The following is a 12,289-nucleotide window of genomic DNA, read 5'->3' as shown; positions in this document are numbered from 1 at the left end:
GGCATAAGTGCCCTATACAGCCCAACTATTACTCCTACCCAATAGGTTTCAGTCTGTCTATGAAACTTGCAGAGATGATAGATCTTCATCAAGACCTTTATTAAGACCTATGTGCATTTCCATATTTCCCTGAGTAGGTGTCAAGGGTCTTGCATATCTTTATCTGCAGTTACTAATTGAAGTATCATACAGACATAAAGAATTTGTCTTTATCCTACATTGGCAGCAGTGCATCACATTTGACATAAAAATGAGCACAGTGGGCTATACGAATTAATCACCTTTTAAGAGTTTTTTTCATTCTCGTACCTTTGGTCTCAGGAGGGCTAGAAAAACAATGCAGAGGCTTTAAAATACTTTTGAATTCACATTTCAAATGTATAGTGCATCATACTTCAAGCACTAGTACAAAAGTCAAAAGAAAAAATGCAAGGGAAATGGCAATTACTCTTTCATAACAACTGCAAAGGATATTACCCATGAAACAAATATTAAAGTCATTTACTTGCCATCACCAAATAAAAGCTTCATGTAATTAAAACATATGGCTGTTGTTGAATGAAAAAGGGACAGGAAATTGAACACAGAAGGTGACTCTGTCCTTAGTTCAGTGTAATCTGGCAGGAGGGAGAAGTGCTCGGAGTGAAAGGGTGACAACAACTTTATCTTTGAATTTCCTGCCTTTCATCAGCTACCATTACAATCTGCATGTTCAAGTGTTAAATAAAAAAAAAAAAACAAAAACAAAACAAAAAAACCCCCAACTCTGAAGAATTATAAAACCTAATGAGTGCATTTCAAATATCTTGACTGTATTTAGAAGCTAAATTCTTCAGTGTAAAGAATCTGTTCCCTCCACCTTCTTTATTTTTTTCCAGTAAAAAGAGCAATTTTGGCTTTTAGTGGAGTAGTTTTTTAAATATAATGTTTGAAGTCACTGGAAATTTCCATTCATCCAGTTTTATTTCTGAAAGACTGTATCCCAGAAGGCTAATTTCTAGATGAATTTTAACAATCCTGTTTAAATAGAAGTGCTGGATTTTCTTTGCAGAGGGCATACCAAATTATTTCTTCTGATAGTCTACACAGAGCTACTTTCTTTATTCTCAGTGAGGAGTTCACTCGGTTTGTGGTTTGCTTGATGTAATGATGTGGCAACTTTTTTGGTCTGCCTTTCTTTGTGCTGATTTTGAACCAGTATTTAATGAGAATGACTACATCTTTTACTTCACTGTCCGTACAAAATAGTCACGAATTGTAGTCTCAAATATTTTACTGCTCCTACATTTAGTGTCTGCTGCAAATTGCCTTCATAAGTAGGAACTTCTCAGCAGTTTATAAAGTTGCTTTATTTTTAAAAATTCACAGGGGCAAGCAATTATCTGATGATTTTGTAAAGCATGGGTTTTACAAATGATCAGTAGCCACATTTTTTCTGTAAATAAACACAAACTTTTTCAAGCATATATATCAAAAGGGATCCAGTTCTGTAAGTTTTCACTGGAATCATCCCCATTAATAATCACTGTGGGTAATAAGTATTGTCTATTCACATGAATATATAAAACCCAGCTGTCCCATTATTTTAGAAACACGTGTTTCTGCCAGTCCCAGGTTACATTTCTAAGATCTTACTGTTCTGGAAGGTATGTGATGTCTTGTCAATCAGGTTAATACCTTTTTAGGCCTAATTTAACATGACCATATAAAGTATATACTTAAGCAGTAAGGTTTTTTCCTCTGTGAGTTTGTGTGAAAAGCCTAAACTTAACTTTCTAGTGATTCCTTTTCTTCTGTTTTGCTTGTTGCTGAATGATGTTAAATTGTAATTTGGCATTCCAGGCCAGGAAGACATCCTTCTTTCAGATAATTAAATGAAATACATCTCTGAACCTTTAAAATATATTAACCAAAACAGATGTATTTTTTCAGGCTTCCTTTAACCTCTAATAGCAGAGTATATTTTCCTGCTTTTTGTCTTTTTCTTTTTTCTTTATGTTTTCTTTTGCAGCCCAATTACTTGGCTGGAAGCTTACATCCCTGGGGAATACTCAGCCTGTAACTAAATATGTTTTTTAAATTTAATGTGCAAATTGTTATTTTAGAATTCAATAGAATTTATTTAAAGTTGATCCTGTATTTTTAATGTCACGTGCCACCATTTTTCAGTTTCAGATGTAACAGCCCATTTAGATGAAAGGGAAAAATCATTCTTGAATTACCATCTCAGAACCTTGATGCAGGTAGGCATCTCATCACCCTGTAGTTTGTAGGTCACACTCTCAAGTCAGAATTAGAAAGCCGCGTATCATTTAGTTTTAGAGACTCCAGTTTGCTTTAATTCATTTCCAGAAGCTCAAAATCCCTGTAATTTATGAAACTACCTAAATGAAAGCTGGAATTTTTGACTTGAGTGAATTGAGAAATTAGGTAGTTTTCCAGTAGCGGAAAGTCTAATATTCAGGACTCTGCCAGTGAAGATGGTTCTCGGCATACTTTGCCTTTCCATGTTTTCTGATACTCTACCCTGGATACACTCAGCATTGTGGTTATGGGTTTGTAATACTAGAGAGACAGAGCAGTTGAAACACAGCTAGGCTTTATGCTTCTTGGATGTATAAGATTACAATAACAAACAATGTGGCCACCTATAGTTAATATGTTTGTTTTATCATCTGAAAGTCTAAAATGAAAGTGCTCTTGAATAGGACTAGTAAAAAGCCCCAGATATCTGGGTCATGTGTTCTCTGCAGAAGTGATACAGGGCAAATAACAATTGGTCCCAGGCCACCATTTTTACAGAGGTACCACATTAACTTGGGTCCTAACAAAGTCCTTTGTTCTGTGTTCCCTCATTCCTGCATTAATATCACATGTGAAGACTCACCATTTAAGCATTCTGGACCAAGATTTCATAAAACTAAATATTATTGTCCAAATATTGTCTAACACCAACCCACTTTTCACTGAGTCATTATCAGACAACTGTGAATCATCAGTTGATGGACAGGGCTCACTCTTGTTGGCTGCCAGTCTTTTTCCATGAACTAGCCTTCCTGCTCTGGTAAGAGTATTTGTTATGTTTGTTATTGGCTCTTGAGCAGTCTTCTGTTAAAGACTGAGATTTATCTCTCTGTTGTCTCTCTCTTCTTTCCCTCCTTTTCTCCTTCCCTCCTTACAGAAAAATCCGTAAGAAGTTCACCAGATCACAGCTGAAAAGAGCTTCCAGAACACCTTGTTCTTCAGTTATTGCAAAGACAAAGTCTCTCATGAACAATAGGCAGGCACGAACAGAGCCAGGAACCTTCATGCACTGAAGATCTAACAGCATCAGCACCATGATAATGTCAAAATCATGTTTAATTGTGAATGCAGATACAACAGGACTTCCCACATCTTTGAGACAGAAACAATATGAGGACATATTGTGGCTGAGTTGTGTGTTCTGGGCAGGATCCAACAGCAGCCCTTGCTTTGTCTTGCCTCTGCAAGGGCTACTTCTGGTTCACTGTGCAGGCCTAGCCCGGATTCCTTCTAATGGCTTGATATAAAAATATGCAGCTTTCAAAACTATTGCAGTGTCTTTAAAGCATGATTTAGCCTTGAAGGTTTGCATTTTCAAAATTAACCGCAAACTTCAAATGTTCATCTCTTTCAGTGTTGGCTTAAGTCACTTTGGATTTGATTTACTGAACTTCTGAGCATCCAGACCCTGAAACAAGGACCAAGTGTTGTTTAGCAGTTCTGAAACCTAGACTGAATTAGCAAGTGCCCATAACTAGTGGCCAGTTTTCAACAATGCTGGTCATGTTAGCTTTGGTTAAAATCCTGGAAATTATAATGCGTGACAGTGAACATCCAGCTGGACTAGTTGCATGTGTTAAGAGCTGGAACCATTGTCTATATAGTGCAAGCATCCACTTATTTCTTTGGGTATTTTTTGCATTTCTTGAAGCCTATTCTGAATAGTGAAAACCAGCAGAATACCATTCCCAGGAAACATGAAGAAATAAATTATTTCCTATTAGAAATATCTCTCCACAAAATAATTTCTACATGTTGATATGTCTGGATAAAAAGATGTCTTGCAGAATGCTTTCAAGTTCATAAATGTAAGGCTACAGGTGGATGCTTACCATGGAGAGATGATGTGCCTTTTGGGACTACTTGTAGGAATCTGTCAGTCTCCCTGAAAGTGGGAATGGCAACAGAGGCAAGTCTTTTTTCTACTCAGGTACTTACAGGTGAACAATCTCTGCCCTACTTTGCAATCCAGAGAAAACCAGTGCATAGCACTGCTGTGTAAACCTAGTTGGGATATGTCAATTATCTGAGGCAAGTTGTCCTTCTATATGTTTGGATTCCATACGGCTTTTTAAAATGTGATCAGACACTGAACATATCATTGTAAACTGAGATGAGCTTCAAGACCTTTTTTTTCTCTCTCTTTTCTAGTTAGCTCTAACAGTATAGTAATAATTGTAAGGTTTTCATCCAATTAAGGAAATGCACTCAGCTTTGGAGTTAGAAAGACAAAAATGTAAGTGATGTGTCATACCCCTGGATGATTCCCCAAAATTATTTGCCCCCATGCATTTTATGGTTTCAGTCTAAAAGAGCATCTGTGATCTCAGCCTAAAACTAGCCATATTCTCCGTGTTGGATTTTGAGCTCTCGAGACGGTGACCCAGAGGCTTCTTCAAAGAAGAAAGCACCCTGACCTCTTGAGGGGACTCGCTGATGATTTTCTGAAGAGATGGATCCAGGTCTTGTCCACTGTCCTTCACCAGCAAGAAAAGGGTGATGGAGAGATTCATGACACGAAGTGCTTGCTCCTAGTGCCCTGAACACCTTAGTGAATGTCACTGACTTGGACTCAGTTGGAGAAGACCTGTGATTCATCTGCTTACAGCATTTTCCAATAGCCACTGAAGTGTGCAGCCTTAGGAGTCTCTTCTAGGCACAGGATCTGCTTCTTCCTCTCAACAGGAGGGCTTTTCATCAGATAGCTGAGTGGAGACAACCTTACTAATAAGACAATCTTACTAATAAGGATTGCCTTTATTAACTGCAACATATGGAAACACCTCCTGTATAATAGCTTCCTCACCCATTAAAAGAAAGAAAACATGATTACTCAGCAATCTGTTTGAAAGTATGAAAAACATTAATAGGACAAGCTTTGTCTCCCTCAGACATCAGTGAAATCGCACACAGCAGACTCATTTTCAAAGTGTCATTAGCTGTAAGGTGGTAGATTTTTTTACCCTGCCTTATTAAGCTTGTACTCAATTATTAGTCAGTATGCTCCAGTGTCTAGACAGTATGTTGTAAAATCTCTGTGTGTTTCTGCTTTTGACAATAGTACTGGTATCTGTAATAGTCTGATGTGAAGGCATTTTTGTTTCTTTCCCTCTGAGGAGAGAGGTACTGGTAACACAGCTCTCTGTTATGCAGCCAGCTGCCTGATACCGTTATCTTTTGCATCAAATAGCCAAGGTAAGGAAGAATCCCTCTCTGCTTCAAGCTGAGGTGCTTCATCTGGATACACTGTAAACAGTTTCGCCTCTGCCCAGCAAGATCATTTCATAGGCTGCAATAACCAACCCTTGGGGTGGGTAAGGCATGGAGAAGACTGATTGCTGGAATAACTTCTGCTCTGTCTTTAAACTGTTCTGCATGCAGCTGCACAGAGACTTTCTGTCCTCTAAACTGCACACAGCACACAGAGAAACTGCACGCCATATTTTGCACCTTTGTCTTTACCTGCTCTCTCTCCAACTTACCTTTCCTGCAAGGTGTTCTCCAGAAATGGATACAGGATTTACCTGTGTATCAGCTGAGGTTGTTGACAGAAGACTGGCTGAAGACATGTTCCTGCTGCATTTGGGCACAAAGATTTAAATTTTTGTAGAAATTGTGACACTCCTTACCACAATATCATGCAATTCCATGCTTTCTGTTGAGTTAAAAGATTTTTCACTGACTATGAGCAAAGATGACACATTCCTGTGTAAACTGTAACAGTATATCCACAAGAAATCAGAGCTCCCTACTTTTTTAATCAAGCTTCCCAAGTAAGCTATTTTAAAACTAGCTAACATAGATCAGTCATCAACAATGTGTATAAACACAAACCTTGTAAGCAAGAACAAGAAGTTTGGTACTTACCATGGATATGAGCAAGAGAATCTAGGCAACATCAGTGCTGCATTTGCCATATGATTTATTTTCCTATTAGCTAAATAAAAAATCTGTCTGCAAATTTGCCTCTCCATTTTCAACTATGGGGCTAGAAAACCATGAAAAATGCACAATCTTTTTGTGTTCAAAGGCTTCATATAGAAAGAAAGTAGGAACATGGTTTTAACATTTAAAATGTCTATGTTGCCATTTTCATCTGTATAGCTACTGTGCTCTCTTGAAATACTGTGTATACTGTTTTCAGATTATTTTTAAAGGCCCCTTCTTAGTGATGGAAGTTTTGATTCTGTAGGATGGAAAAAGGAGGCTCTGAAATACTCGAGATTGCATGAAATGTGTGTGTGATATAAAAACAACATCTTTTAAACCACTGTTTTGATTCAAATGTAGCCTTCGTTCTTGCAGTCCAAACCTTGCAGCTTGGTAGGAAAAACTTGGAATTGGAACTGAAATTAAGAACAAACAAGCAGTAGAAATGGTGAAATGGAGCCTGCACTTACAGAATGTGCACTTTTTTTCGTAATCTAAAGTAAGGTTTTTAAAAATAAATTTTAACAGAGATCTTTCCTAATTGTGAATGCTTAAATAAAATGAAATGGCTGCACAGTAGTTTCCATCCAGTATAATCATAGCATAACATGCCACAGCCTTTCACAGAGAACAATTATAGTCCTTCAGAAATACTAAATTGTATATTATGATATACTGGACACAGTGTCTTTATAAATGTGTACTACTATGGTAATGGAGTTGTTAGAAACCTTTGGAAATGTCAGAAAAATAATATTAATTTTTCATTTTCTTTTGAAGGTCCTTTATATAAACCTGTGTCTTCATAAGCCAGAGGGGGTGTCAAGAGATCTGAGTTTATATAACTGCACAGTGGAATTTTTTTGAGTAAGTCAGGACTTTTTTATTCAAATGTTGCATGTTGAGGGAGGAAACCTAATTTTGGAACACATGGATTTTGGATAAGAGTTTTGAGGTTGTCCTATATAGTGATCAACAAATTTGCAGAATATGCTCCTGTTGCTCATAAAGATTTAACAGTTGATATTGAAATACAGTATTGATTAAATAAAATCCAGAAGCATTAAAGAGTTGTCTTTTTGAAATTCTGTTGTTTAGACTAAAAATGAATTTCTTGATGGAATGGTAAAACTGGGGAACTCTGTGTTGAGTGTGTGAGGATATGTTGAGCACCTTAGAATGAAACAGTACTGTTCGATTTGCATTAAAGTGTCTTTGTGTACAAACTCTGTGACTCTTGGCCCTTTTTGCAAGAAACTAAATTTCTACATTGATAAAGTCATTCCGTTTTGCAGTAGGCTATGGAATGTTCAAGAGATTGTAAAAATGATGAACTGCATGAGAGTAAAAAACAGGAGGAGATAAAATGGGGATGAGAAAAGAAGACTCAAAAGTTGGGAGAGACATGAGGTATTGGTCCTTGTATTGGATGACTTCTCAAGACTGAACTGAAATCTGGGCAAAAGGATTCAGTCCACAAAAGAATGCTAGAAGCTGCAGTGCCTTGCAGTCTCCCGTGCATTATCCTATCTAAACTTTGCAGGTCTGTATTGGTGTCAAAAACTTTGCATGTTGTTCATTTGCTAACACCTGGAACTGGTGAATTCCATGTAAATGTGGAACATTATCTGAATCCTATTCTTTACTAACATCTAAAGTAATTCCTGCAAATTAATCAGATGTGTTTTTCAGAGAAGAAGAATCATATAAAGGGCTTCTGAACAGGAGTAATGGCTGCTGCTTCACAGGTTTGTTCAAGGCCACTGTTTCCATCTCCTAAAACCCTGGTCTGTCTTGGGGAATGCTTGATCCACATGCTAACTATTGTTTTAAATGTTTGCATTAGAATGGATAATCTTTTTCTTTTTTTGCCCCCTCCCTTAAGGAGACCCATCCACATTCCAGGTAGCAGAACTCAAATTCTGTTGTGTTTGAATTTAATTGTCTAGATTAGTTATATTTACAAGCCCTTCTGGGTGAGTTGCATTGGTAACACAGAGGGGATAATCTCTGCAAGCTGTCATTTGCTGGCAGAAATGAGGAATTGAGCATCTCTTTAACCAGGCTCACAAGGAATCAAAAAGGAAGAGGTCCAAGGTACTTCTTGCTTTCAAAGTACAATTGTAAAACCTTTCCCTTGTTTAGTTGAAATAGGTACTTAATGGATCGCTTGAGTCTCTCAGTTTTTTAGTTCACTGTAAAGGTATTGATCACATACAAAGCCTCAGCAATGAAAGGACATAAAGTGTTTTTCTTTTCCTTGCACTGGCAATCAGAAAAGAAGAAAAAAATTTAAAATAAAGAAAGCAAAACAAAATCCCATAAAACCCAACACTCAAACAAAAACCAAGTAACCAACCAAAACAAAGCAAAACAACCCTCTGCAACCAACCCAACATGGCTGTGCTGTTTACTTGAAAGCAGAAATTATTAGGTAAGGCATTTTACTAAGAGCTGAGCTTTGTTTTGGTCCTTGGTATATGCAGAACTTTCATAAAACACTGTAAATACAAAAAAGATCTTTCTGGGAGACCTGTGTGACACCATGACACTTTTCCATGAAGTCAGATGCCCTATGGCTGTTTTATAAAACAAGAAAGTGGTAGATGCAAGAGTCTTACCAATTCAGCTTAACATGAAAGTCCTACATGCCCTTCAGGACCCTGTTATATTTCAGCTGCTTGTTACCTATGTGGCAAGACCAAAGGTTCTTCAAATATACATTATTTATTTACACCATGAACTGTGTTCCTTATAAGCTAAGCAGAGGGATCTTTATAGAAATTAAAACTCTTTATTGCTCATTTAAATGATGATACAACCTAGGTGCCAGGCCAAAGAACTGTCTGCATGCAATAATATTTAAGATATGCACTCAAGTCAAAGTCTGCTTTGTGTAGCTGGGACATCCCTTATGCATTAGAATTGGCACTGATATTGTGTGATAAGGACATTTGTATTTAAATGGCTTAATTGAGTGTTATAAGGAAGAAAATCACTTGCAGAAATAAATCTTAGTCTGTACTGCTTGGGACAGCAGAATGGGAGGAGAAGGATTAGAGCTCTATTTTGGTGCTGATTCTCTTCCTACCGTGTTATCAATTCATGGCTGCAGAATTTCTGCATCAAAGCTAAGCCCCAGTGAGTCTGGAGGAGCATGACAACTCCCAAATTTATTTGTAGGGATTTTTTTTCTCCTGCTTGCTAGCTGTGTTATTACTTCAGAGATTTGCTCCTCAGTAATCTGAATCAATAGTTTCATTAATGTGGATGAGGCAGTTCATATCACCTTTGGCTAAAAGTGGCTCTTAGCCTAGTTTCTTTTGCTTAGGCACATTCTGTATGAAAGCAAAAAAAAAAAATTAAATAAGGAATTTCACAAGGATTTATGCGAAGCTAAGAAATAAAGAGTGTACAAACCTAAACTAGCAGGATATAGAAGAATAGGTTCCTGAATGTGATTTTCTTGTGTTATATGGGTACAACTGTCCATGACTGAAGGATCCTTCTTTCAAACAGCCCTTTGTGTTACAGTTCATTGGGCACTGCACTTGCTTTGCCTGTATTCATCAAACTCCTCTCTTTGTGCTGTTTGCTCTGCCCAGTAATCACATATTGGGAAATGAGCACTCATACTTTAACTTTTCAATAAGTTATTGAGGCAGGTGCAATGGACATTTAGAGACGAGAATATTGATGAACGGCTCCATATCTGTTTTCTTTCCTTCAGCTTAGATTCCACTGGAATTTTAATCATTTTTTCAGGCAGTGAATCTAAGAAAAGTGACACTAAATGCCTTTGATCCTTTGGATATGTGTTTAATCCATAATAAGGTAGTTGTGCTGCCCAGTCTGCTTGCAGGAGCCTGACTCTATCCTAGCTGTTTGATAATCCTGCCCCATTGTTTATTTTATGTATTAGGAACAGCAATTGCAGTATTGATTGACTTTTTCAAGCAGACTAGACTCTATCCTGCAATTTGTATGTGCACAGTTAAGGCTTGTTTAAATATTTTCTCCTTTTTTATGACCTCTTCTTGCTCTTCTGCTTCTTGTACATATTCAGAAGAAAGGAGCAGCACCCAGTGTGTGTGAGTTTGGCTCAGTTGCTGCTGAATGCCCGAGAGAAGGAATGATTGGATCAGTAATGAGTATCCCTTTGCATGCAGACTGTGTACTGGGTGCTACAAGCCACTCCAATACTTCTTACTCTGAAATTCTAAGTATGGGGACAGCCTGCCTGGCTGGTGCTACTGTCACCTGTAGAATAAGTGTGTCTTGCTGTGTGGCTAAAGCAGGCTCCATGGCACTGCTGCAGTTTGGAGCATGATAAATGGTTCAGAGTTGCTGAGCTCTCTGGAATTGCTCCCATTCCACTGCTGCATAACTGGAATACACTGCCAGTCTTCTCATTTAATGACATACTTGGATTCTAATGGTATATTTGGATCCACTCCCCTTCTAAGTTGCTTTATCAATGCTCAGGCACCCTAATCCTACCATATTATGTTTTCTTTATGTTTTTTAACCCTAACTTCTATGAATTTTAATTCTCTTTTCAGAATGATGTCAAGGAAGATTATAACTAGGATCCTATTAGCATCTAGAAGCATTTGCTCCCTCATCCATTCTTCATTTTTCAGTTTAAAGCCTTTTTTATTCCATTACACTTTCCTTTTCTCCTTCTTTACCATTTGTCTTTCATTTACTGATAAAGATTCACGTAATGTGCTCAGACCTTATGTGAAATAAGACATAGTCTCCAAACATAAAAAATTTGTACCTCTCGGGGTGAGGACAGTGAGCATTTGACGTGGCTTTATAACTCAATAAGCCTAAATAGTGTATGGGCTAAGTCTTCAGAATTCGAATCCAGATTAATATTTAAACCTGCTGAGTTTCTCAGCTATTCGAAGTCAGTGGGTTTGTATTGTCCATTCCAAAGCCTGGGACTTGCTGCAGATTTGCCATCTCAACATGTCTAGCTTTCTTTTACCATTCTTTAAGGTTTAGAGGAGTTCTGCTCTAGGATTTGGCTTGACTGTACCTGTAATTAGACCTAGTACTTAAATGCTAAGTAGCTTTCTTCTGTTCACTGGTTGTATGGATTAAATTTAAAAGATTTCAAAAGAAGAATATAAATGAAGTGACTGCCTAGCTCTGGATTTTCTCCATCTTCCCATGATACAATAATGAAAATCAATTGCAGTTGCTTATTATTTTTAAATAGCAGTTAATTTGAGAAAATCTGATTCACTAGCTCTTTTCATTTTGCTGATTTGATTTCAGCCTTCTGCCCATCTGGGCCAACCTACATATACTGTTCTAAAACCAGTGCATAAACTCACTGGAGCTCATAACCAAAGTCAAAGACACTCAGACAAATCAGGTTGTCACAGTGGACTTCAAACCTGTTTTCCTGGTGGCAAATCCTCAGTGAAAGAGGGGACTTTATTTTCCAATTAATTCTCTCTTGTGCCTGAAAGAGAATCAGAGAAATTATAGGAAAACCCCTCCTGCTTATCCATTCAGTTCTCTGGGTGTTCAGATCTGGTGGCAGTATATGAGACTGTGGAGTTGCATAGTCAGAGAAATTGTTTCCTGGGCAGATCTGTTTATTCTGCCTGGGGATGTTCTGATAGAAATCTAGAAATGGCCTTCTGGTCAAACTGCTGCATCTGTCCAAATCCCCTTGAGAGCAATAAAGAATCCTGAAGTAGGATTGTAGGCTAAGCTTGTAAGCTCTTTAGGTTAGGGCTAATATCCTCCTGTAATTATTTAAAAATGCTTTTTAGATTTATAGCTCTGTGGCAATGTCTGTGATAAAAAATGATATTCAGGATCTGGTAGTATATACAGGGTCTTCAGTGACAGATGCAGCAGTGGATGTCATTAGTCTCTACAGAAGAGGTGTGCTGTTATCTGATGTGAGGAAGAAAAAGATGTACTCTTCTTCTCTGAATAAAGGGGTAGGTGAGGGTTACTGGCTCCTAATGGTCTCTCCACATTTAAATCCATGGTGATTTCTGTTTGCAATTTGTTAAATGCTTTTCAC

General features: G+C 37.6%; 1 protein-coding gene across 3 annotated transcripts in view; it reads left to right on the top strand.

The window, feature by feature from the left end:
• Nucleotides 1-7,421, top strand: part of MTA3 (metastasis associated 1 family member 3) — a 137,237-nt gene extending 129,816 nt beyond the window's left edge. Inside the window, exon 19 of one of the 3 annotated variants that reach the window (XM_071577550.1) lies at nt 3,182-7,421. In XM_071577550.1, coding sequence (XP_071433651.1) covers nt 3,182-3,317 — 136 coding nt within the window. In that variant the 3' untranslated portion in view covers nt 3,318-7,421. Of the gene's footprint in view, nt 1-2,175; nt 2,197-3,181 lie in introns of those variants that run through there. The other 2 variants (XM_071577557.1, XM_071577566.1) reach the window with 2 other exon arrangements.
• The last annotated feature ends 4,868 nt before the right edge of the window (nt 7,422-12,289 follow it).

This window comes from Pithys albifrons, chromosome 2, assembly GCF_047495875.1.
Source record: "Pithys albifrons albifrons isolate INPA30051 chromosome 2, PitAlb_v1, whole genome shotgun sequence".
Classification (NCBI taxonomy): domain Eukaryota; kingdom Metazoa; phylum Chordata; class Aves; order Passeriformes; family Thamnophilidae; genus Pithys; species Pithys albifrons.
Note: the sequence above shows the minus strand (reverse complement) of the source record. Positions and strands in the feature narration are given on the sequence as shown.